Source organism: Chenopodium quinoa, unplaced genomic scaffold (genome assembly GCF_001683475.1).
Source record: "Chenopodium quinoa cultivar QQ74 unplaced genomic scaffold, ASM168347v1, whole genome shotgun sequence".
Classification (NCBI taxonomy): domain Eukaryota; kingdom Viridiplantae; phylum Streptophyta; class Magnoliopsida; order Caryophyllales; family Amaranthaceae; genus Chenopodium; species Chenopodium quinoa.
Window position 1 is genome coordinate 1,901,451 of NW_018743942.1, and position 27,513 is coordinate 1,928,963.

At 35.6% G+C, this 27,513-nt stretch overlaps 3 protein-coding genes across 4 annotated transcripts; 1 reads left to right on the forward strand and 2 right to left on the reverse strand.

Moving 5' to 3' along the window:
- Positions 1–5,932: 5,932 nt before the first annotated feature.
- On the forward strand, positions 5,933–15,695 carry LOC110688850 (protein downstream neighbor of son homolog). Of its 2 annotated transcripts, none has more exons than XM_021865610.1 (15): positions 5,933–6,272; positions 6,370–6,552; positions 7,357–7,418; positions 7,556–7,700; positions 7,823–7,908; positions 8,032–8,179; positions 8,258–8,457; positions 8,623–8,819; positions 8,971–9,069; positions 11,679–11,800; positions 13,825–13,926; positions 14,188–14,297; positions 14,381–14,468; positions 14,901–15,091; positions 15,209–15,695. In XM_021865610.1, the coding sequence occupies exons 2-15, from the start codon at positions 6,430–6,432 to the stop codon at positions 15,426–15,428; spliced, it is 1,893 nt and encodes a 630-aa protein (XP_021721302.1). In that variant the 5' UTR covers positions 5,933–6,272; positions 6,370–6,429; the 3' UTR covers positions 15,429–15,695. The 2 variants fall into 2 exon arrangements, with proteins under 2 accessions (XP_021721302.1, XP_021721301.1); XM_021865609.1 differs by having other exon boundaries at positions 6,392–6,552.
- A 4,958-nt stretch (positions 15,696–20,653) lies between these two features.
- Positions 20,654–23,406, reverse strand: LOC110688887 (neurofilament medium polypeptide-like). Its single transcript, XM_021865647.1, has 2 exons — positions 23,254–23,406; positions 20,654–21,862 (listed from the first exon to the last, which is right to left on the reverse strand). The coding sequence occupies exon 2, from the start codon at positions 21,758–21,760 to the stop codon at positions 20,654–20,656; it is 1,107 nt and encodes a 368-aa protein (XP_021721339.1). The 5' UTR covers positions 21,761–21,862; positions 23,254–23,406.
- Positions 23,407–24,129: 723 nt separating this feature from the next.
- Positions 24,130–25,434, reverse strand: LOC110688888. Its single transcript, XM_021865648.1, has 2 exons — positions 24,960–25,434; positions 24,130–24,344 (listed from the first exon to the last, which is right to left on the reverse strand). The coding sequence occupies exons 1-2, from the start codon at positions 25,432–25,434 to the stop codon at positions 24,130–24,132; spliced, it is 690 nt and encodes a 229-aa protein (XP_021721340.1).
- Between the last annotated feature and the right edge of the window lie 2,079 nt (positions 25,435–27,513).

The window sequence follows — 27,513 nt, forward strand, 5'->3', positions numbered from 1 at the left end:
GTTTGGATTAATAATAAATAATTCAAAGTTGGGATTAATATTGGCGGATGAAGCAAAGTTGGAATTAATCATGTTAATTTTTCCAAAAACTAAACCAAGTTGGTTATACATAGACATAAACTAGTATAAATTATATTATAGGGTAATGATGCATGTGAATCACATAGGCTTCCTACAAATCTACAATGGAATAAAATTGAAAATTTATTACATAATTATGTGTAACATAATTATGTGTAAATTGTTGTAAGTAATGTTTATACTACCTCCGATTTTTATTAGTTGCAACTTTGAAATATTTTATATCTCACAAATAATACCCCAAAGTTGCAACTAAAAAAAATTAGAGGTAGATATTCATTAATATTTTCTTCAATTTTTTGCGGGTTAGGGCTCGTAGAGGACAATGTCTACCAATGGTCTCATGTTGACTTGTAGTGTTACAAAAGACATTGTACTCCTTCAAGAAAAAAAAAAAAAAAAAAAACCAACTATTAGTAACGAATGAAGCTTAAATAAACACTACACTACCCCCTTGTTTCACTCAAATATTCAAAGTATTAAGGTTTGCGTTCATCAATTCACATCAAACTTCAACGCCAAATAATAATCCAAACATTATTAGAGCAATAAAAACATGTTTACAAATAACCAACAAACAATTCAACAAATAATTTCATTTGATCATCACAAAACCCTAAGATTACCCACATAAAATAGAAATTCGGCAAAAAAAAACAGACCATAATAAGGGAGTTATGAGTATACCTAGCTTAATTTAAGAGAATTCGGTCGAAATCGCTGCAAAATATGAATAATCAACTTGCTTTTTCCTCTAAAATGGTCACTTTCGCTCTAGAATTGGGGAGAAGAATGAAAGGGGGCCAAGATTTTTTTTTTTGTAGAAATGAATAAAATATTAGAAAATTTTGTCAAGAATAAGTCAACCTTTACGTGGTTAGCTCAAAATAAGTCAACTTTTCGATTAACTCAAAATAAGTCAATTTTTATAAGATATCTTCTTCAAAATGAGTCAAAACCTGTTAGATTAAAAGGTAACCGGTTGTTAAAGTAAAATATGACACATGTCATTATATGGTTGGTCATTTTTACAAAAGTTAACTAAGGCTCCGTTCTCTTCACCTTATTTTTGCTGAACTTAAATTATTTTTACTGAAATGAAATTATTTTTGCTGAACTGAAATTATTTTTACTAATTTTTGTTATAATTCTTCTTTAAGAAAATTGATTTTTACTGAACTTATTTTTACTAAATTGAAATTAATTATGCTGAACTGAAATTATTTTTACTGAACTGAAATTATTTTTACTTAATATTATTTTTTTAAGGTAAAGAGAACAGATCCTAAGATTTTTTTTCTATTAAATGTTAAAAAAAATCAATTAATAATTAAATAATTATATCAAATAATTAAAATGAACATAAAAACTTTAAAATTTTGAAAAAAAAAACCTCAGCCACCACTTCTTACTAGCCCCCTCCCCCGGCCAGCGGTCGACGATCACCTCCCTACCCCGGCGTCGGCGACCCTATTACTCTCCCTTTCCCCATTCTTGCTTCCCCCACCCCAACTCCTAACATTTTCTATTTTATATCTACTGGAATGTGGATATCTTCTTTTGATTCTTCTTGTACTGTTTCTAAACTCATCTTTTTTTTTTCCCCAATTCTAGTATTATCTTCTTGTGAAAAAGTTGAAAAACAAAATCAATTAATTTATCAATGTTTACTAAAATTTGGGTTGAAAATTAAAGAGATAAATCTCCGTACGTATACATGATAAATTTTCCCCAGAAAACACATTTAACTCATTTTTGTTGTTATAAATATAAACTCGAAAAAGGGGTGAAATAGACAGAATGAAAGAGGAAAGTTGTAGATTGTGGGTGGGGGGAAGAGGGGATGGTTGGTGGTCTATCACCGCCAGCAGTTGGCAGTGGGTGGGGGGAGGGAGTTGCTGGGCTTTTTTAATTATGTTATTTAATTTTTTTACAATTTTTTTATATAATTATAGTTGAACATTTAATTAAATTTAATAAATTATTTTCAATTAAAAAGGTGATATAATTGATAGGTTGTAGGTCATTTGACCTATTAAAAGAAAATATCCCTTAAAAGTTGACTTATATTGATTTATCAAAAAGTTGACTTATTTTGAGCTAATTACCACGCAAATGTTGGCTTATTCTTAACAAATTTTCTCAAAATATAAGAAGGGTAACTTCTATAAAATAATTAAGCACACTTCCCCATGCCACATCACCCATGTGACAATGACTAGTTGCCAGTTAACTAAAAATTAAATTTTAATTAATTATTGTCTCTCCTAAAGTAAATGTTATAAAAGGTGAAAAAATCGTTTCTTAACCAAGATGAAGCAGTGTTCTGATAGAAAATTAATTATTACCAATCGGGGTTCTCTTTTAGCAAAGGTGTGTGTGTTTCGAAGCAAGAGGAGTTGATCGAGTTGTTAAGCATGGAAAAGATGGAGGAGCATGAAAAATATTTAGGCATTCCTACCATCATAGGGAGGTCAAAACAGGTTACTTTTAATTCTCTCAAGGACAAGCTGTGGAAAAAGATGCAAGGTTGGAAGGAAAAGCTTCTTTCTAGGGTTGGGAAAGAAAGTCTCATCAAATCGGTGATTCAAGCCATTCTAACATACTTGATGGGTGTGTACAAGATCCTAACGAGTGTTATTGATGATATTAGGTCTATGACGGCGCAATTCTGGTGGGAACATTCGGGTCAAAAGAGAAGGGTCCACTAAATTAATTGGGATGCTTTGTGTGCTCCAAAATGTTTAGGAGGCATGGGGTTTCATGATATGGGGCTTTCCAATACATCCCTCCTTGGAAAGCAATCGTAGAGATTCTTGATAAATCCAACCTCGATGTTAGGACGGGTGATGACTGCTAAATATTACCCCGCGTCTGAGTTTTTAGGCTCGACTTTAGGTCTTGCGGGTAACTAGTTTTGGACTGGCATGTAGGTGTCAAAGGCTTTATTAAAGGAAGGTCTCATTTGGCGTGCTGGAAACGGTTGTCGCATTAAGGGTTGGGAGGACCAATGGGTGGTTGAAGAGCAGGGGAACCATTTTGTTTCTAATCGGGTGTCGAATGTTAAAAGGGTTAAAGACCCCATTAAGGATAGCAACAAAGATTGGAGGGCTGATTTTATTGTGGATAATTTATGTGAAAGGGACGTCAAATGCATTCTTTCCATTCCTCTAAGCCACCTTTCTCCTGGAGACGAATTAATTTGGGCCTCCTCCAAAGATGGGAGGTACTATGTGAAAAACGCTTATTTAATTTGCTGGGAAAATCTTGTAACCTTGATGATTTTCATAAATCTTGGGTGATTATTTGGAGCATGAAACACCCACCAAAAATCAGATTCTTTATGATGAGAGCTTGCGTTAGAACACTACCCGTGCGAGTTTATCTATAGGCTAGGCATGTGTCCGATTTTAATAGCTGTCTTTGGTGTCTTGATAAGGCTGAAACTCTGCAGCACACGCTCTTTGAATGTTTAGCTACCAAAGACTTATGAAGAGAAGTGGGATGTGAGCATCTCATAATTAGTGATGGGATGTCTTTTGCGGATCTTGTTGTTACTCAGAAGGATCGTTATGCATCTAGTTGCCACATAGGTGTGTAGGCGTCATTATTCGAAGCGCACCTACCAAGCATGTTGTGAATGTGCTTGGTACTCATTGGAAGTGGGAATTGACGTACGGTTAGGGACACGATTAAGGAAAAAGCAAAGTAGGAGGCCGCCAACAAGTTTTTAAGGAACTTGTATACCGTTCACGAATCATTAAAAGGCAACCACAAAAAGGGACAACGATAGACCACAACGATTACCCGAGAAGGTTACACCCCATTCAAATCCATGAGATTACTAACTCCATATGGTTCGGAACGACGAAAGGAGGATCGAGGATGATGGTACGAAGTGAGTCATGGAGTCAAATTCGCCCGTATTGGCCTCTACTCGATTTTTATAGCGAAAAGTAATTCCTGCGATCTCAAAAGCATACAAACAAATATTCAATGTGCTCCAAGCTAAATTAGGCTGAATTGGTTGAATGTTAATGAAACATATAATTTTAAGTATTGTGATCAATTAAATTAACAACAAGATTAAAAAGGATCCTAACCGGTCGTCCGAATTATCTTATTAGGCGTTGTATTCAATTACATATTCCTTTAACATGCAATATGATGATCAACAAATATTATAAAATCAATATCAACATTTGAAGCAATTTAACCATAAAAACAACGATTAATATATGAAAAAACATAATAAAAATCGTTAAAAATATAAAAGGAACCTGATTCGTTACTTTGATTGCTTTTGCTTGCAACTATAAAACAATAAATGCGTTAGTAGTTTCAAGGAAATAATAAACAATAATGGAAATTAAGTTAAATTAAAGTAGAGTTAATTTGGGGCCAAACACTCAAACAGTTTTACCTTTCACGCCTCGGTTTAAGTTTAGAACCTCAGGTAAAGTACAGACTCCTGGAGAGTGCTTAGGGGATGTATTGTGAAAGAATAAGAGAGGTTAGTATTTTAAGTTAGAGCATAAGAGAGAAAGATCGAATTATTTGGTGCCCCGAAATTGAGAAAGCAACCTCGTATGTATAGAGGAAATGAGGGGGGTAAGGTCCGGAACCCTATAATAAATGAAGCGCTACTGAAAAACAAACCTTTGAAATTACCGTGTCACGACACAAATTGTAATGACACAGTACAATTTGTCGTGACACAACAAAGTCTACCGTGGTGCGAAATTTCCGCCGTGACACGTCATATGCCTTGTCTTGAATTCCGTCTAAATTCATTTTTATCTTTTTTGTTTAACATTAAGCACGTGATAATTTGGTTGTTCTAGATCTATTTGAGGTTTAGGATTATAATATTTATTAATCAGGCTTAATTAATAAATAAAATGAAATGAATTAAAAAGGTTTATGCTTAAATGAGGCCATGAGGGTTGGACTATGCTTTGACTAAATACTTAGATTGATCTGTTGACTGACTTGTGATGAATCTATTTGACTAAATATGGATTTAAAGCACTCCCGAGATTAAATACTTGACCCGACTAATAATGGTAGTGGAAGGTTGTCATCATCTCGTTTGGTTTAAGGGAGACATTTTTAGGTATCTACAAGGTGCCATCCTTTTTATGGAAAATCTGAAATAGAAGAAACGACAAGGTGTTTAAAAGAGTGAAGTCTCACACTATACCGTTGTAGAGCATACTAGAAAACTTGTTGGAGACTTGATCTTATACGCTGTGAAAATTTATGGGAGTGCTAGCATGACGATGGGGATGCAAGAGTCCAAACAAGTAGGTAGCCCCTCCGAATGAAGTGGTAAAAGTCAATTGTGGCGCTTGATTGACGAAACTGGTTGGGTGGGTCTTGGTGTAGTAGCAAGAGATGCTTCAGGGACTATTCTTTTTGCAGCCATGAGGAGGATCAGAGCCTATTGGGATCCTACTGTTGTCGAAGGGAAGGCACTAGCAATGGCTGTGAGGCTAGCTTGCAGGTTTAAGTACAAAAAAAGTTATTTTTGAGAATGACAATGCTTCGTTGATCACGCGTCTCATAAATACAATGATTTATTTATCAGAACTTGATGACATCCTTGAATATATTTGTTCACTTTCTTGTTATTTTGAGTTAGTGCATTAGTCTCATGTTAAAAGGGATGAGAATTTTGTAGCCCATCACCTTGCTACATTGATTCCCTTTGGTGTAAAACAAGTATGGATAAATCATTTTCCCTGTGAGACATTTCACCTATGCTTGACGGACATATTGAGTTAATTTAATGGATTACGATGTTTCAAAAAAAAAAAAAAAAAAAAAGAACACTTTATAGTTTATACATGCTCGGATCAAACATTCGAAGCCATGACATAGAACAAGCCCAAGTGACAGCAAAAACCCCCAAAACCAAAAGCAGGCGGGAGGGAAATGAAAATGCACTTCAAATAATCACTTCCTCTGAAAAATCTTCATCTTCATCTCATCTTCCCCCTTTTTTTCCCATTTCAATTTTTCACCTTGTTCATCTTCCCTCCTCTTTTTCTCTCTCCTCCCCACTTTTCATTCTTACCCAGATTCGCCCTAAATCCCTCGTTTGGGGCGGATTCTTCCCTAATTTCACCCTTCTCTTCTCCATTTTTCTCCCAACCCTAATTTTTCGCCTAATTTAATCATTTAATCAGGTACTACTCTTGACCAGTTTCTATTCAATTTCTTATCCTTTTCTGTTCTTCGACTTTTAATTTTCTTGTGAATTGATTTGGTTTGATTTGATTGAAGTTTGAATGATTGTGAATTGCAGTGAAGGAGTAGGGCTGGCTGTGATTCTGGATTCATAGCATGGCCAAAGTTGCCAAAGTTGCTGCTGCCCCGGGTTCTTTGCCTTCCGATTCGGCACGGTTTTGTGGGGGTCCCATGAATGCTGGTCCTGCTCTTAAGAGAAAGACGCCGTCCGAATTAAGAGTAAGTTTTTTTGCTGTTGCTTTGGTTAATTTCAACTCAACTTTATCTTTGGAATCTGTACTATGTGTTGATGCTATGTACTTGAACGTATTGAGGGTGGAATGCTTCTAAATGATGTAGTATCAATGTTGATCGGGTTATAAAGGCGAGTGCTATGTCATAAGTTTGCTTAAAGTGTTGTAATATTTGATTCATTTTATTAACATAAAGTTTCTGAATATCAAGTTTTAGTAGTAGGGTTGGTTTTCCATTTATATATATTTTCGCCGTTAATGATATGATTACTTATAAAATGTGCCGTGGGTTGGAATTAACAATCAATAGGTAGAAGGAGGATAAAAGCTGAATTTAGTAACATATTTGGTATTGAACACAAATGAAGTTGACAGTGTTTAACTTAGTCCAGTGAAATTTGTGTGGGTTTAGAGGAGTGAGAAAAATTCAGCTTTAGATTTTACAGGATTTAGATAACAAATGTGTTAGCAAATTAGTCAAACTCTTTACTGGATCATGTTATATACATTCAAAGATTATTGTCGCGTATTTATTGTTTCCATCTATGAAAACTTCTATTACGGATTAGGTTACTGTCACTCCATTGGTTTGCTGAAAAAGGTATAGGGAATTTTAGTATTGTGTCTGTATAACAAAGAATTCTCCTGCAGTTTACTGGTGTGTCTTATTCGTAACTTGTAAGCTAAAAGAAAGTTGATGGAAAGCTTCTTAATCTGGAAAAGAAATTGTGTAGCATTTATTGCACAAATTTTAGGTTTATTGATTCATGCATTTGTCTCGGTACTGCAGGGTGAGCAATTAAAGAGAAGAATAGCAGTGGAGCTTGTCCATGAATCTGCTGCACCTTCAGAGTATGTTTCATTCCTGCCTTCTACTTGCTTGTTTAGTTTTCATTTGTTATAGGCTCTCTTCTGCCTTTAAATTTTGACCTTTTTTTAAGAATTTTTGGTTCTAATGTTTTAACACTAAAACCAATACTTTATCCCAGAAATGCAGATGTCGTGGACTCTGGTTCTAACAAGTCACAAGGCCCAAAAAATACAAAATACATTGACAAGCGTCTTGATGAAGTATATCCTGCTAGAAAACCAAACAGCAGGCTCAGCTTGCTTTCTGGAAAATCAAATTTTAAGGTATTTTCTGTACTGTTTGTATAGTTTGAGTGAATATAAGGACTAATTATTATTCTGGATGCCTGATTTCAATGTAAGTAATAATGTTCACTTTTGTCTGTATCTCGATCTCTTGCATGCAGGAAAATCAAGTTGTTCAGGAAAAAAGTGGGTTTAAGAGTTCTTTTTCTTCACGTTTGACACCCAAGAATCAGCAAGAGCTTAATGGGTATGATTTTTCTGATTCTAGAGGTTTTGTATTTCGGGGGTGGGGGTTCAGTTCTGTATAGGAAACAAAGTTATATATTGAAAAGATGTGCTAATTTGTTCTATTTTACCCTTGGTTTTACAGCAGCTCTAAAGTATCAGTTGCCAAGGCCACTGGCTGTGTTTTACGACAGTGTGAAACTGGTGAAAAAGGCACTCAAAATAAGTTTCGTAGCGTAGCTGAGCTCTCACTTGGTAGTGACAGATTTACAGAGCAGGGCACAGTTGATGTGGTATTGCTATGGTTTCTTTGGCTACTACAATATTCTTGTGTGATATTTATATGTTGTTAATAACTCTTATATTTTTAGGATAAAGCACTGAAAGGACTCGCTGCTCATGAGAGTTCTGGCTCTTGTTCTCCATCAAGTTCAGCTGGAAAGTCTGGGGATGTAAAGTCTACATCTATGGGAAATTATTGTTCAGAAATACAAATTCCTGGAGTAAAAGTTCCTCTTGATTTTACCCTGAAAACCATCATGCGTATAGTATCCTCTTCACCTGTGGACAGGTAAGAAAATCTGATTTCCTTTGCAATTATTTGTGTATTAATACTGGTGAAGATGGTTTACTTGTTGGTAAACTAATATACATCATACATTCATACTATGGAAGAGAAACTTTACTCTTTCACCCTTGATACCTGAGTTTGTTGTCTCATGTATTGCAATTTCAGGTTTCACAGGTTATTTATGGGTGGCACTTACAATGGAATATCCTCTTTCTCTTTATCTGGCAACTCTGCCAATGAAAGTATTGAGTCTGCTTTAAACACTCCAGCATCTGGGGATTCTTATAATTTTCAATCATGGATATACCCCCAGTCCTCATTGCCAGCTTCTGTAATATCAGTATTGAGCTCATCTTCAGGAGGTAAATGTGCCCAAATTCGCTGAGCAGTGAAGTCTTTGTGGCTACCAAATATCTTTAACATCCCCTCTCCATTTTACATGAGGTTGAAAACAATCTTATCTCAGTTTATCATGATTTTTCTCTGGTATGGATTATGTCACTTTATTTGCAGCTGAAATGGACTTTTTGGAGAAACGCCAATTAGCTTGGGAGGATTCCTTTAGAAGTCTTTACTACATGCTACGGAAGAGTGGGTGCAATGTATTTTATGGTTAGAATTCTACTCTTGCATTTCCCTTTCTCATTTCAGTTCTACAATGATACAAATATGGTAATATGAGCCGTGCAATTTTATTCTGGAACATAAAGAATGATGTTGTAAGATTTCTAAGTACAATTTTATACCTTTAGAGACTTATGTCTCAAGCTGCTACATGTATAGCAAGATATTATGCTATACAGATCCAAATTTTCTAGAAGTTTACCTTGACTCTAGAGTGAAGACATTGCTATTTTATTACTTCCTCTGTTCTTTATTACTTGACCTGTATTCCTTTTTAGGAAGTTTCTTTTTACTTGACTAGTTTCCTTTCATGGCAAATATAATACTACACTTTTACTTATTTACCCTCATGACCAATTCAACATAATATTACACTACACCCTCTTACCTTTCCTACTTCCTCTCTCATCACCTCAGTCAACCCCAGTTCATTGATTACCACCACCCCAAATCTTCCTCTTTCCTACCCTTTATCCATGGCAGCCACCACAACCACCACCTCAATTTTTTTTTTAAACATCAATCACCACCCTTATCTCTCCTCTTCACCGCCGATGGTCTCCCCCCTTCTCTCATCACACTCTCTCTCGTCACCTACGCGCCGTTTCCACCACCGTCAAAGTACTCAAAGTTTACCAAATGTCCAAAATCGAGGCTATGGTGGTCCAATCTAGCCGCCAAATTTAGATCTAAAACAAACACAGCCAAATTCAACCTTCGTAGATACGGTTTTGGGTCTCAAATACGTAATAATTGCTTGGGTGTGGGTGGTTGGAGTATGGGTATTTTCTTTCTCACTCCTTTCTTGTCTTTACTTCGGCGGTGGTACTAATTTCGACCTTCAATCTTTCAATTTCGTAAAAAATGCTCATGTATGTGATGGTGGTTGTCTTTTTAAAAAAAATAAAATAAAAAGGGTATGGTGGTGGCGGCTCCGTGGGGCGGCGAAGGGGAGTGTGTGTGGTGAAGTTGTGGTGTGGTGCGGCTGCGGTGAAGTGGTGGCTCTGTGGGGCGGTGAAGGGGAATGTGTGGTGAAGTGGTGCGGCTGCGGTGAAGTGGTGGTGTGGTGCGGCTGCGGTAAAGTGATGGCTCCACAACTGTGCTGTGAGATGTACTGTATGTCTGGGTGGAGGGGAAAGAGGGAAAGGGTAGGAGTAGAGGGGTAATTTGGTCTTTCACTTTTTTTCCTATTCTACCTTAAAATTTGTGCCTATTTACAATAGGTCAAGTAATAAAAAACAGAGGAAGTAGATCTTAGGCGGCACTTGGAAGAATTGTTTGTAAAGTTGATTCATGTTTTACCAAAATTCAATCTCGCACTTTTTCATAGATTAGGAAAATGGGCTGCATGAGTTGCAGCCAAACAAGGCTTTAGAAGAGAAGTAGTAGAGGATGGAAAGGATTGGTGTCTGGGGTGGCGGTTTGCTGGTTTGGTTTACACGCAGAAATAAAAAAATAAAAAAAAAGAGAATTTATTGAACTCTATTTCACAAATGGAACTTTGTCACAAGATAAAACTGCAAACCTTTGTATTTTTCCGAATATACTTGTTAGGGTAACTATGATTCAATTTGCATTGTTTTGTTTTTCGTTTTCCTGTGATATCTGCATTAAAAAAGGGCTCGAAACTTGGGGCTTGGTTGCCGCGATCAATTTGCGTCTTATTTTTGTGTGTTACTAGCTCTAAAGTTGACAAATAGTTTGTGTAGAGGGAATTATTAATCAAAGTTCAAGTGAAGTAGTCAGTTTATGGTTGGGTAAAACCGTAAAACTCTTGATTTTCTCAACTATCCATTAATTAGTTCATAAATTGAAGTAGATTTTGTATCCTATGTGCAAAAAATAAAAGTATTTTAAAGTTGCTTGTCTGCTTTGCCTCCGCCCGTTTTCAGTGCACACAAGCCTCATCTATGATTCGGGGCAGAGATTCGGGGTGAGGGAGGGGGAGGTTGCCGATGGGCAGATGGCCGGGGGAATGCCGTGCGGGGGGGGGGGGGGGCGCTAGTCCAGGAAACGGATGACTGGGGTTTTAATTTTTTTTTTTATTTTAATTATTTCTTAATAGTTTAATAATTAAATATAAATAAAAAAAATCTAACCATGGTTGATGATTTTAATTGAAAATAATTGTTTTCTTTAATAATAATAATAATACAATGTTACCAAAGATAATGGATTTTTTTGCAATTCAACAAAGAGAAAAATAAAAAATTTGATGTTACTAAAGAGAATCCCTCCCCCCCCCCCCCAAAAAAAAAAAAAAAAAAAAAAAAAACAAACAAAAACAAAGGAAGCATATTAGTTCATATCTCTAAAATCTAATGGCACAATCAAAAGCTAATCTGTGGAAACCTGATTCCCGTAGTAGATATTTTTTATCAACCCCTAGTTAGATATTGGATATGGCTAAATTGATAGACATGACATAGTTTACAATGGTTGCTAAATACCAACAAGATATTTCGGCATATTGGCAATTTGGCTTTATTAGTTTGGGTGTGTTTTCTCTGTTGAGGATCTTGTGTCTTCCCATATTCACTTTGTTACTGTTATGATTTGGTATGCTCTAATCCTTAGATTTTTATATCTTTTACCAGTTTGTACATCACAGTTTGTGGTGATCTTCAGTGCTGTTGAAGGCACAGGGAAGGTCAAACGCACATGCAATGCATTTATTTCCAAATCAACAAGAGGTTTAAGGTCTTTATTGAAGGAGCATGTAAGTTGTAAATCTTGTAATATGGATATTCTTCCAACTACTGTCTTACTTTTTTCCAATCTAAATACATAAAGATGTTTATCATTTGTCTTTGTCTTGCAAGCTCTCCATGGCTCTTTCAATTTATCACTCACTTTGTGTTTTTTTTTTTTTTTTTAATATATTTTTTTTGAACATATTTGACCTTTTCTACTTTACCAAATCCACTTTGACTTATGTTAATGATATATACATAAGACAAAAAAAGTCTTGCGGGTATTTGTTGGAATCATCTCAATGAATAGTTTATTAATATTCAATTGTTATAATTTCAACGTATTGATAATTAAAAATATTATTAGTTAAGGTTTTGCATTGGCTTAAAAGCATGGGAGAAACGTTTCACTTAAAAAAACAAAGGGAGTATTTGTAGTTTTTTAAAAGTTGAGTAGCATTGGTATGCTATATTTCTATTGCTTCCTAATGAATAACGGTTCAACATCCCTTTGTATAATTAAAACTATCTTCAGGGTGAACATCAAAGCCAAAGTGAGATTAAAGATAAATTATGAAATATGGCTATCCATCAATATTAGGAGGAGGGACACTTTAGAATATAGCATAATAATTCAGTTGGAGAGATTGAGAGATTCTTTAGCTTTTAGATTGAATAGTGCACCTTGAGCCTTTACATATGAAGAGCGCACTTCATTTGAAAAAAGGATTAATGGTATCTTCAGTTAACGTGTGAAGATTATGAAATATTCATTGCTAGATTTGTTCAACATTTCAAATTTCTATTTATTAGAAGTTTCATAATTATTGATTCAGCTGAATGGATTTTTAATTCTGAATTCAAGTTTAAACCTTACCTTTCTTCTGAACTTAATCTAATTTGATTGTGGGATGCTGATTTAATTAGCTATTAATCCCTTCGTTACTTATTAAACTCCCTATCTGTGTTGGGCACAAGTATTTAAAAGAGAAGTTGTAGTGAGATCTTGTTGTTTAAATGTCAGTAGAAATTTTTAAATTTTGTGTGTGTTTGTGTTTGTGTGTGGAGGTAAGAAAGTAAGAAGCTTGAATTTGAAAACAAAATGTTATTTATCATTTTTGAGAAATTGGAAGTTTGATGGGGGATGGAGGGAGTATTTGGATTGATTCTCGCCAGTTTAGGTCCTGTCTAAACATAACCTGCAAAGAGTGAAGGGAATTACATTTAAAGGATGGCTTTCTTGACTGCTTTTGATATTTTAGAATGAATTATGCGTAATGAAGAAAGGTGCTAAAATCTGCAGAATCTTAAACATAACATTGTGATCGAGGGATCTAATGGAAGAACTATAAATCAGAAGTTTGTGTATGAGTGGGAGCCAATCTACTGTAAGCGTTGTACCAAAGCTGGTCATGACTGTGGTGTGAGTAAACCAGTTGAGAGAAAGAAGAAAGCACAAGAGAAATGGGTGCCTAGGGTGCAAGCCCAACCACAGTGAGTTGCATCATGAAAAGGAGGCACGCCAAAGTAAACAGCACATAAAAAAGCTTGAGCCATGGGTTAGCTAAGTGAATTGAGCGGCTACTAATAAAGATCTCATTTTGGCACCACAAAGATGGCTAAAACCATCTTTTTATATGTGAAAGTTCATTTAGGGTCCATAAAGTTGATTTTCCTTTTTGCAACCTGATTTTTATGTTAGAGGTGATTTTTTTACCTGGGGGATTGATTGGTAGAATTTCCACGACATCACTTGTAACATTTTAATTGTAGGAATTTTTTAAATGCATTCCTAAATAGCTTTTGTTACCTATAAAATCATATTATAATTTACATATAACCCACAAACATGGGGCCAGATAGACACTTTCAATATTCATTTGTGCATTCTGTATATCTATGTCCTAACAATCAATTGTGAATTTATCTTAGGTAATTATTATTTGTGAAGTTTCAACCTTGCTTTTATGCCTCCTTTAGTCTTATGAGTTGTGACTATATGGGCTTCTTGGAATTACCCATGCTAACATTTTCTTCCTTATGTCACCAGGATATCAGTTTCACTATGCCTTTGTGTTGTTCTGAAGTGGAGCAGATAAGTAGAGAAGACTTGGTGGAGCTCTCTGAAATTGAGAAGCATAATTTAGGACAGGTTCCAATCTGAGCTTTATTTTGCAAGTCAAGCATCTCTTTTTCATAGGTTATTCTCATATCAACCAGAAATAGCAAGAAAGTTATTTGTTAGGGTATAAAAAATAAAAACAAAATCAGAAAACAAAAGTAAAACAGTTTTTGTGACTGACTAGTGAGTACTGAGTAGTGACTACAGTTCATCTTAATTTCTTGTGGATATACTAATTCTGTTTCTAATTTTTTTTTTTTTTTTTTTGGTTATTGAAATCAACCTGTGCAGGCTAAACGTTTTGGTTCTATGCCTGACGTGGACAACAGCCCAAAATCTTTGTTAGCATTCAACGGAAATGAAAGTGTTCATGGCCTATATGATTTTCTATTAAATTATAGGTACATAAGCCTGGAGTTTGGCTGTTAGATACTTAGAATTGAGATTTCTGTCAGCATTTCATTTGGGCTGTTTGTTTCTACAGGTCTTTGTTGACAACTTTGAGCAATATGGATGTACCTGTGCTGTGTTCTCCTATTCCTTTTCTTAATGCTGCTCTATCTTCCCCACAGGTGAATTATTTTTGCATTCTTAATCACCTGGCGTATATTTGTCAAATGCAGCAAGATGTATATATCGATTAAAAATTGTTGATCGTGCTATTTTGCCCCTATTCTATTCAAATTATTCGGTAAATAAATTTGACTTACATCTTTCATTGAAAATTCATCAACAAATGCTGAAACTGACAGTTTTCCTTACGCAATACTTGAACCAAGTTCCCCTTTATAATGAACAATTAGGGATTTTCTGAGGTATTATTCGTTAATCATGCGCAGTAAGATGTCTGAATGCTAAGCACCACATTAAAACGGAATCAAAGATGGTTCTAGTTTATATCTTTGATATTAAAGTGGTTTGGTCAATCTAAATGGTCTGTACCTCTAAATCAATTCAATTGTCTGGTTTTTGTGTTTGTTCAGCATGTAAATTTTATTTTGCAGATCAGGTGCAAGGAGATTAGGAGAGTTGATACTTTGCAGTCAAAAGGATCATTGGCAAAAGATGGGGAATCATTTGCTTTAAAGACTGGTATCTGCTACAGCATTGAAGTAAAGGATGCATATCTTCCTCCTTGGATAGTTTCTTCCCTATGTGCTGTGATGGGTTCTGAGGGGAGAAGTTTTGAGGCATGGTGTGTGCTCATCTGTCTTTTACGTTTTTGGGGGGGGGGGGGGGGGGTGGGTTTGGTAGATGATGTTGCAAACTAGATATTGACGTATTGAATGACTCTTTCTCTGGTTTCATGCAGCTTTGTGACAGACCCTAACACAATGGGATTGAATGCTGCTCTTGAAGCCGTCAGCCAAAAATCCAACAGTAACACTGATGAGACAACTGGAGATTCACAAGATACTGCCTATGCATTTGGTATTTCAGCAGCTGTGGTAAATTCTGGCTTACATTCCACATGTTTGAAGGCGTTGAAATATTCAAATGGGTCTTATGTAGCTGCCCTTTCCCCTGTTTGAACTCTAATCAAACTTTTGCTGTCTAATGGGAGGAAGTGACTAGTGTGGCCAACGCTCCATTCAACCCCTCTTGTTTTGTTTATACTTTCCCTAAGATGTGCTCATCCTCGGTGTATAATGGTTTCTGTACCATGCATATTCTGACATAGGAAGGGGTAAAATTCGTGTTAGTTTGAATAATTACAAATGAATATTGTAGTCATTTTGGAAGAACTTATATTCCTCCTCCGTTAACGGTTAATTACAACAAAGAGGGTGTGCACGGAACCCAAGGTAAAATTTCTTAACTATGATTAATGAAAAGTAAGGGCATATACTTGATATTAATCCAACAAAAACTAAAACCACAATTAAACAGAACACCAAGCACCACCACCTACGAACCCAAAAACCACCCACGAACCCAGAAACCATCGCCTAGCTCACCTACGCGAACCCAAATCCACCACAAACCCCCGAACCCACCACCTAGCTTACCCACGCAAACCCACCACCACAAACCCACCACATAACTTACCCAAGCGAACCCAAATCCAAAATCCACAAACTAACCCACCACCCATGCGAACCACCACCACGAACCACCAACCCACAAAACCACCACCCACAAAACACTTGCTTGACCCCCAAAAGGCCAAAACCCAGATCTGAAATTGAATAATAAAAAGGTGGTCTTCTTCTTCAATTGATGAGAATGGTTGAAGGAGGACAAAGAAATATAATGGGGAAATGAGAGATGAAGATGAAGGAGGAGAGAGAAAGATAATGGGGAATAGGGATGAATGTGATTTTAATTAAGTTAAATTAGGATTATAATGATTTGTAGTTATGTATAGTTTTATGTGTTAATAATTTTTAAGTGAGGGTCTTTTGGTCATTTTGGTAAAGAAAACTTATCAAAAAAGGAAAGAAATTTTTTTGTTGCAATTAAAGCTTAGTACCCATTTTTAGTAATTGTTGCAATTAACCGTTAACGGAGGAAGTATATGACCCTATGTCTCTCCTTCACAAACATTGTAACTGCTAAGTAATGGGCTTATTGACAAAAAAACCTTTGTTTTTCTCAAATATTAACCTGCATTCTTTAACATTTGGATTAGGTTTTTTTTTTTTTTTTTTTTTTTTTTTTTTTTTTTTGTTTATCTGATGTAAATGTCAAATTTGACCTTAAATATAAGATAATCTATACGGAAAAAAAATATAGGAATTTTTTTTAATTACCACCCAAAAACGTAACCATTTTTGAACTATCCACCAGTTAATTATTATTTTTTTTTTAAAATTATCATCCCTTAAATTAAATAAATGCTCAGATTACCACCTATTTTAAAAATCCGGGGGATTTTCCACCTGAGTAACTTCCTTCCTTTATTTTTTCTTTTGATTTAATCATCGCACTGATATAATTCACTCAACCTATCATCATTTCCTTCATTGAATTCAACACTGATATAATTTCATTTTCTAAACCCCTTAATTTTACAACTTCAGACAAAAAAAAAAACATATCACCACCATTACACTGTCAACCTTCTCATTCATTTTCTCTCTCCTCCCCTCACTACGAAAAGCTTAACATGGCGGCTCCGGAGAAGAGAAGGTGGTTGAGACGGCGGAGAAGATCATTCTCCGATGGGATTCCACTGTTTCCGAGGAAGCTTGTGATAAGATTATTTTCTTCGGCGACCGCCATGAAGTTGACCTTTACCTCTGTGCTATTGATGGGATCCAACGCTCACTTCATTCGCTCGTAATTTTATCTCCGTGCTGCTTCCTTCATTGATTTAACCCATTACAACAACTCAACACACCAACAACTCTGTAGCACTGAACCTCTCAACCCAGCCAATACCCACCTCCGACCCCATTTCATCTGCATCCGCAAACATCCGCGCAACAACTCGCATCCCCCTCTCCAACTGTAACAGCAACCCACACAAAGAAGCTAATTGTAGCAGCTAAGCGCCTGCAAGAATGAATTGCAGTTGGCGCAACTTTCAATTTCAACCCCAATTCGATTTGAATTCAAAGCCCCAATTTCAACCCCAATTCGATTTGATTTCATGAACCCTAATTCCCAAATCTACTTATTACCCCAATTATAGTGAAATTTGGTAGAATTTGGCGAAGGAAATGTGAATTGAAGTTAGGAGAACGTTTTTAAAGAGAAAAATCTAGGAAAATCAGTCAAAATAAGGGTCGAAATAAGCGTTAGGTGAGACCCACTGATGGAAAATACACCGGATTTTTAAAAATGGGTGGTAATATGAGCATTTATTTAATTTAAGGGGTGATAATTTAAAATAAAAAATTAAACGGGTGGTTAATTCGAAAATGGTTACATTTTTGGGTGATAATTTAAAAATTTTCCAAAAATATATCAAGTGGGGTCTTGTTACATTCGTAATAATGTGTATTTTAGTAATGTTTAATTTTCATAATTTTTTTCACTACGAAATTAAAGATATTTAGCGATAAAAAACTACACATAAAACGATGAATTTTTTTTGAGGAAACATGAAACGATGATTTGATCCGAATTTATTTTTTCTGATCTGACCTAATCTAAACTTTTTTTTTTCCTGATCTGATCTGAACTTATTTTTTCTAAAATAAGTAAAAATAAGATGAAATAAACAAGGTCCGAGTCCTCATAATTTAGGTGGTGCACTATGGTGTATTTTTTGCGTTGCACACTCTGGAGTGGAATTGTAGTTATGTTTAGTTATCAATTGTAATATCTCACAAATACTCCCTCTGTTCCCAATTGTTTGCCTCAAACCATAAATTTACTTTGCTAAGGCTTTGGGCAAAAAATGGTGCATATGGGTTGACACAAATATCAATAAGGAGAGAGATAGAGAGAGTGCAAGTGGGAAAACATGCCAAAAGTAGTATGAGACAATCTTTTGAGGACACCCTAAAAAGAAAAGTGGAGCAAACAATTAATTAGGGACAGAGAGAGTGTCTTGTTGTAGTGTTTTTTCAATTGAAACATTTATAAGAAAATATATATGAGTAGATTATGTGAAATTAACTATTTGTAGGAAGAATAGAGAATATTATATTTAATACAAATAAATTATATATTGCCAATTTTTAACACATGAAATGTAACTATGTAAGTCGTAAAATAAAATGAGAATCTCCTAGAATTATTGCAAAACTAATTAAGAGCACTTTCTTGCGGAAAAAAATATAATAAATAAATAAAATTAAGAGACCCGTATTTGATACATGGTACTACTTACAAGCTATAAAATGGGAAATACATTTTGTTAAAAAAAAAAAAAAAAAGAAATACATTACAATTTAGACTCCCAATTTACCATGCTAGACAGGCTTACCCCCAGGACCCAGGTATAAGAAAAGTCTTAAGATTATAATAGTTCGTACGAAAAATAGAGAGAGCTAGCAAAGAGACAAGGTCACTTAAGTCACGATATCCACTTTGTGCAAAGCCAATAGATATGTTGACCCTCAGACATCACACGATCACACTGCCAATTTATCATATGCATTTTTCATCATGGAAATTTATAGAATAAAAATAAACATTATAATTTCATAACATATGTGAAAGTCTAACTGGCTAATACAAGAGGGGGGGGGGGGGTGAATTGTATTTGAGGTGAAATCTAAAAACTTTTTTGCGGAATTTAACTAAATGAAATAATAACGAGAGAAGATATAGGCTTTTCTAAATTTCCACTATGTAATCAAACTCTTTACAAGTGAAGATTCAAACCCGTTAACAAGTTCCACAAATTAGGAACTTGTTCCCAACTCTCACAGAAGACTTCAGCAACGAAGCTTCCTTGACCTCACCTTACACAAAATCACAATCCCAACCCCAAAGTACTTGAATACAATCTGTGATTACAAATACCTATTGCACTCAAGAATATAAGAAGGATAATAACTCTCTTTATGTTATTAGATGGCTACTGGAATTTTTATGCTCAAGAGTTATGTTTTTCTGAGATAGTTTGCATGAGTATTTATAGAGAAGGCTTAGTCATTAACCTCCACTATAATCACGTCCACATGCCAACACCCCACTAACAACTTGTGGAGTTATCTTGACAGATGGTGATCATGAAGGAGGTTTCCTAGCCTTATCTCACTAATCCACTATCTCAACAACTTGATAAACATTAGCTATGAAAAAACGTATAATCAGAGATTTTCGCTGCTTGCTAACTTTATCAAAAATTTGTTTAAAAAGATTATCAAAAGTTTTTTGTAAAAGATTTTATTTGAAAAGATAAATTTATTATTTATATTAAAACAACTAGATAATTATTTTCGATAATTATCTTTATTCAAAAATAGATGACTAAATAAAACTTTTATAAATTATCTTTTCTTAAAGAAATTATCTTTTAAAACTAACTTTTATTCCAGTAGTCTTTTTAATAACATAAGTCATTGAGTTCCTTTCCGACTTTATATTATTGAGTGCTGACAATTAAAACTAGAACGTGAGATTTGCATGAGGCTTTTTAGAGAATGCTACTCCGCATCCAAGTTCCTACTCCGGAACGAACTTTGCTTGAACCCTTTATTCACCAAAGACTCAAAACATTCATTAGTCGAGTTTGTCAATTTGTCCATCAAAACCAAAAGGCTCAACAAATTCCCCCTTTTTGATGATGACAAACATTGACAAACTTAGGTAAATAAAATCATCAAGGCATGCAACAAAAATTTAAAGCAAGACATGAAAACCAAAAAAAATAATTAAAGAACTTAGAAAAATATTAAAAAGTATTATTATTATTATTATTATTATTTTTTTTTTTTAAAAAAAAAACTGAGCAAAAGAAAAATTAACAAAGACTTTAAAAACTGAACTTAGCAAAAGTTTGTACCTTCGATGTGTGAGTTCCTTGGTAAACACTTTAGCCGCCATGAAGTTTGTCTTTTCCCCCTTTTGGCATTATCAAAAGATTGAAAAAAAACATTTTGCTATACTCCCACTAGACTACGTAGGGAATAGTGAGCTCAAATAATGCAAGGCAAAAATAAGTTAGGTACCAAATTATCAGCAAACACACACAATCATATGAAAAATACGAGCCAAGTTCCGATTTAGGAAATAGAAGAGGAACATAGAGAATGTAGCAAAGGATAAAGGCGTACAAACCAAAGTTAAGAGAGATTAAACAAAACCAAAATAAAATTGTTCAACATATGAAATTAGAATAAGTGCAATCAAGGATTTAAGAGGCTGCATTGGTAGGATCAAGGGTTGGATTTGTGGGATCAATAGAGTCTTCCTCGACTTCCTCAAAGGCTACTTTGTTGATAGTTTCCAAGATCTCCTTGTTGCCTTCACTAAACTTGCCTTCAGCCTGTGCAAGCTTTGCCTCCACGCCTGCAAATCCGGTTGCTTGAGATTCTGCCAGAGCCTGCACCTGGCCTTTAAGAGAAAGCAATTCCGAGGCCATTTCCTCCAGTTTCTTGCTCACCAGGGTAGTCAACTTCTCCATATCTGCTTTAACCTGTTGAAAATCATAAACAGACACACGAGTTCCAGAGAAAGCAGCAAAGCCAGTAGGCTGAAATGGAGGAGGAGAAGGTGAATGAGGAGGCTGCCTAGTAGGTGAGACGGGAATAGAAGAGGGTTCAGTGGAAGAGGGAACTTGGGTAGGTGTGAAGGTGGGATCAGATTTGTCTGAGGAGCTGATGGTTTCTACAGTCACAGGGTGTGTAGTAGAAAGGGCAGGCTTGACCACATTCCTCTTACTTCTTCTAAGGCCCCCTGTAGACACAGGAATGACAGGTGGTCCAGCTGTGCTCTCAGAGTCTGTGGTATGTTCCCCCTCACTTTGATCAGTTCCCTGCCCCTCATGTGAGTCAGATTTTTGAGTTTCCCCCTCAGACACTTCCTTATGTTCCCCCTCAGAATCTTCCTGTTTTTCTCCTTGCACATCTCCCTCAAGTATTTTTTCTTTGTTTTTCTCTCCGTTAGAACTTTTTTCTTCTTCCTTATCTCCCTCAGAATCACTGGAGGTGGTAGCACCCTCACTAGCATCCTCACTACCCTGGTCACCGCCCTCCTCATCACTTGCATCACATTCTTCCTCAGCTTCTTTCCCTTTCCCTTTCTTTTTCTCCCCTCCTTTCCGAGGCACAAAACATACTTTGCCATTTGTAAGCCTAAGACTCAGTCTAAGTAATGATTGTTCAGAGAGGATATTATCGGGTTTGAGATATGTTGGGGATTCACATTCAACATCAATACCAAAAGATTTGAACAACACAGTAAGGAAAGAGCCATATGGAATTGTGGTCTTTTGAGCATAAAAATTCAAGTGTTCAATCATTAGAGCAGGGAAATTAATCTGTATTTTGCATGCAAGACAGAATATGAGGGAGGCATCCAAGAGTGATACGGTACTCCGTTTTTGTAAACGGGGTACTATACCCTTCCAGGTGAAGGTAAACAGTAGCTTATTAAGGGGTGTTAGGGCATGATGGTGAGTAGTTTTCACTTTCGGATTTCCTCCAATAAATTGAAGGATTTTGCATTCATCATTATGGCCAATGTTTACAGATTGTTTGTGCTTTAAATAAGAACAATAGCCTTTAACAGGAACTTGAAATAGATTTCCAAGATAATTGGCATCAAACGAAATTGGAATATCATTAACTACGGCCGAGCACACACCATTATCACATTGAAAGGTATTTTTGAACTCATAAATAAATTTAGGATAAATAGGGTAATGAGAACAATTCTGGAACAAGTGAGTCCATTTTTGATAATCAATTAAAGAAGTAAATTCAGTGAACTTACTCGCCACACACCAATCATAGTTGATGTGATATCCGAGAGTGTAATTCCATGATGGGAATTTGGTGGTTGCGCGCCGTTTCCTGTCGCCGCCCTTCACAGCCTTAGCCTTCCTCTTTGGCTGAGCAGATGGATGCACCACCGCAATTGGCACCGGTTGTGGAGACCCCGTGTTTGAGGAGGGTTTGGATGGTGGTGATCGGGTTTTTGGGGTGGTGTTTCGGTTGGTTTTCATAGTGTTGAAGGTAAGATGAAGGGAAGGAGAAGATGAATAGTGTGAATAGGAAGGAGAGAGAGTGAGGCCGGTTATGGGAGTTTATGGGGAGTTTAATTGATTTGATAGGTGAAGGTGGAGTGAAAAGAAGAAGAAGAGTTTAATTGGGAGGATTGAGAAAGAAAAGTGACGGTTTAAAAGGTGAAGTAGTGGGGTAGTTTTAGAGGTAGTAGGATTTAATTTGGTGAAATAATTGCACTCATCTAATTCAATGTTGATAAAATAAAGTCGTAAGTTAAGGAGTTGATATACATGCTCCTTATCTTACGTAACAAATCAAATCTTTTTGTATTTTTTGAATTTTCAAAAGAAAGCAGAACTGAACAAAGGAAAATAAGGAGAAAAAAAAAAGATAAAAATATGAATAAAAGATAAGAATAAAAGATAAAAAATAAGGAAGGCAAAAAAAAATAATAACAAGAAGGATAACAAATTAACAATATAAAAACAAATAGGTAAGTGCAAATGGATCGTAAATTATGATGATAATTTACGTGATCATAATACAGAGAATAAAGAATGATGAAAAGGGAACTTGAAACAACATGGCTCAATATTTTGAACATATCAAAAGTATGTATAAGTGACTTTTCAATACTTCACAAATCTTTTCCCTGGGTAATTTCAGCTGTGTTAAGCACACAAGATTGAGCATAGCATTGTTAGTTACATCCGATTTTACCTTAGGGGTTCCAAACAAAAATCACTTTAGCCGTAGCATCCCCAATTCCACACGCATCTTTTCAAACTTGTCTCTGCTTAAAGGCTTAGTTAATATATCAGCAATTTGACATTCAGTAGAAATAAAATCTAGCCTAATTAAGCCCTTTTTCAAGAAAGTCATAAACATATCAAAAGTTTCATCTTTACTATGTAAGAATATGACCCATGTAAATCTAGAATAATCATCCACAAGAACTAAGACATATCTTTTTCCACTTCTACTTTGAATTCTAACGGGGCCACACAAATCCATATGAATGAGTTCCAATGGTTTTGTGGTGCTTACCATTTTCTTTGATTTAAACGATGATCGAACATGCTTTCCTTTGATGCAGGCTTCACAAATTTTATCATTAAGGAACTTGATAGATGGTAGTCCGATTTCCAAGTCCTTTGACCTTAATTTGTCAAGCAATGAAAGACTAGCATGTCCAAAACGTTTATGCCATAGAAGTGGATCATCCTCAATAACACTTAAACAAGATAGATTGTATTTTGGAACTTTGTTAAGGTCCACGGTATACGTGTTCCCTTTACGAGTTCCTTCCAAAACGATTTTTCCAGTGTTATTGTTGCTGATTTTGCATTTTTCAGAAGAAAAGCTTACAGAGTTTCCTTTATCACAAAACTGAGAAATACTGAGTAGATTATGCTTCAAACCCTCGACTAAAAATACATTGTCAATTTCATGGGAACTTAACCTTCCTACTTTGCCAACAGCAACAATGTTGCCTTTCTTATTGTCTCCAAAGGTCACTGTTCCCCCTGTATAGGCCGTCAGTGAGAGAAATCTGGATTCATCTCCTGTCATGTGCTTAGAACAACCGCTATCGAGGTACCACTGGTTGTTCCCCCTCACTGCGACGTGCAAAAGAAATTAAGGGTTAGTAGCAGGAACCCTTTCATTCATGGTTCACATTCTTATTGTACTGATTTGCTTTCTTAGTACATTCTTCACTGCGATGTTCTTGTTTACCACAAAATGAACAAACAGTCTCACTAGGCAAATCCACATACTTCTTTTTCTTTCCAGTAGACTTCTTCTTATGGCCATAGCCTAGACCTTCTGTTCTTTTTGTCTGAGCTTCCTGTACCCACTTAGGAACACCCGTGCTTGCTGTATTTTTACTTTTTCTTGCAATTGCTAGGTCCTTTTCTAGTTTCTCATTTTTATCATTAGTATCCTTTATCTCTTTCTTAACATGCTCTAGTTCATTATTAAACATGATTAAAGGAACTTCAGTAGACCTGCAAGAATCAATGTTAGTACACAGCATTTTATATTGAGTCAATTCAATATTCAGCATGATATTCTCACTCTTGACTCTTTCAAGGGATTCTTTTAGCATAATATTTTTATCTAACAATTCAAAGAATCTGCCTTGAACATCATTTCTTAAGCTATTCAGATACTTAACATGATCTCTACAAATTCCAGTTGCCTTTTCGGCTTGCCTTAGTTTTGCACATAATTCTTTATATTCATCTAAGGTTTCTAACAATGAAGAGATTAATTTATCCTTTGAGAGAGATTTCAAATAACTAGGTTGAATGACTACCTCATCATCATGCTTTGCCATTAGACAGAGATTGGCTACTTCATCGTCTGTGTGTTCCTGTTCCTCTTCTTCGGAACTTGATTCTCCCCACGTGGAAATCATTGCTTTCCTGAAATTTGTTTTAGAAAAGTTAGGCTTGGAGTTTCTGTTTTGATCAGCTTCTTTTCCCTTGCCTTTCTTAGATTCCCATAATGGACACTCTTTGATGAAGTGGTTGATGCTTCCACATTTGTGACAAGAAGACTTGGCTTTGGATTCCTGATTTCTTTTACTGTATCCTTTCTTCTTGTCTAAAAACTTGTTGTTACGGTAGAATTTTTTCAGCCTTCTCACCAACATTGCAGCTTCTTCTTCATCAATGTCAGACTTCTCTTCGGATTCTTCATTAGCTCTTAGTGCTAGCCCTTGACTTTTGACAGTCTCCTGAGTTCGATTGTTCGACTGGATCTCGTGGGTAATGAGGGAACCCGCAAGCTGTTCTAGATCGAACTTGGTGAAGTCTTTTGATTCCTGCACAGCTGCAACCTTTGCTCTCCATCTTTCATTGTCTGGAAGACTTCTTAAGACCTTTCTGACCTGCTCATCTATAGGAATTATCTTACCAAGACACGTTAGTTCGTTAGTAATACTTTTAAATCGAGTAAACATGTCTTTAATGGATTATTTGTTTCCCATTTCAAAGCGCTCATACTGAGACAAAAGAATGTCTATTTTGGAACGTTTAACATCTGACGTTCCTTCATGTGTAACTTCCAGAAGATCCCAAATTTCCTTTGCGGACTTGCACCCTTTGACACGAGTATGTTCATCGGGTCCAAGTCCCCAAATTAAAAACTTTTTGGCAGTAGCATTCATTTCTAGTTTTTCGAAATCAGTTTTTTCATATTCATCCATAGGTTTAGGGATTACCTCATTGTTGGCATTCGTTTTTGTAATTTCGTAATCTCCTACTTGTATAATCCGCCATACCTGATAATTCTCTGCTTGGATAAAGATTTCCATCTTATCCTTCCAATAAGGATAATATTTGCCGTTGAAGTATGGAGGCCTTTGAATGGATGTACTCCCGAATTCCTTTTCCTCTGTGTAAGCCATTTTCCCAGGAACTTACTCAACAGGGTTGCCTGCGTGCTCTGAGTTCCCTCTCTGATACCAACTGAAAGTCTAACTGGCTAATACAAGAGGGGGGGGGGGTGAATTGTATTTGAGGTGAAATCTTAAAACTTTTTTGCGGAATTTAACTAAATGAAATAATAACGAGAGAAGATATAGGCTTTTCTAAATTTCCACTATGTAATCAAACTCTTTACAAGTGAAGATTCAAACCCGTTAACAAGTTCCACAAATTAGGAACTTGTTCCCAACTCTCACAGAAGACTTCAGCAACGAAGCTTCCTTGACCTCACCTTACACAAACTCACAATCCCAACCCCAAAGTACTTGAATACAATCTGTGATTACAAATACCTATTGCACTCAAGAATATAAGAAGGATAATAACTCTCTTTATGTTATTAGATGGCTACTGGAATTTTTATGCTCAAGAGTTATGTTTTTCTGAGATAGTTTGCATGAGTATTTATAGAGAAGGCTTAGTCATTAACCTCCACTATAATCACGTCCACATGCCAACACCCCACTAACAACTTGTGGAGTTATCTTGACAGATGGTGATCATGAAGGAGGTTTCCTAGCCTTATCTCACTAATCCACTATCTCAACAACTTGATAAACATTAGCTATGAAAAAACGTATAATCAGAGATTTTCGCTGCTTGCTAACTTTATCAAAAATTTGTTTAAAAAGATTATCAAAAGTTTGTTTTAAAAGATTTTATTTGAAAAGATAAATTTATTATTTATATTAAAACAACTAGATAATTATCTTCGATAATTATCTTTATTCAAAAATAGATGACTAAATAAAACTTTTATAAATTATCTTTTCTTTAAGAAATTATCTTTTAAAACTAACTTTTATTCCAGTAGTCTTTTTAATAACATAAGTCATTGAGTTCCTTTCCGACTTTATATTATTGAGTGCTGACAATTAAAACTAGAACGTGAGATTTGCATGAGGCTTTTTAGAGAATGCTACTCCGCATCCAAGTTCCTACTCCGGAACGAACTTTGCTTGAACCCTTTATTCACCAAAGACTCAAAACATTCATTAGTCGAGTTTGTCAATTTGTCCATCAAAATCAAAAGGCTCAACAATATGCTTTTGTTTTTAAAGAAAAGGATCAGTCATCAATTAATGTGTCATTTTTTTTTACAAGAATGTGGCAAACTTACTTTTTTTAAACAAAAGCTTAAAATTAGTTGCATACTCTCGTTTTTAGTTAATAAACTCTTTCTATCTCTCTCCTATTCCGTGGATTCATTTTTTTTGGACTGCAATTAACAAAGTGATGCAACTAAAAAAAGGAGAAAGTATACATAATGAAAACGCTCACTTTCATGCCCTAATATTTGACATATTGGGTGTGTGTGTTTGTGTGGTGTTAGAGCCAGACCTAGTTTATATCACTAACAAAATATGTTAATAATATCCTTCTATGCTCTATCTCCTCCCCTCCCAAAGCAATTCCTTCTATCTCCTCCCCTCCCAAAGCTATTCATTCTTTCTCCTTTGCACAACCACTGTCGCACAACCACCTTCGCGACTGTAATATGGTCGACTGACCAAATAAAACAACCTATTCGCAAAGCATGTAAATTGGGCCCG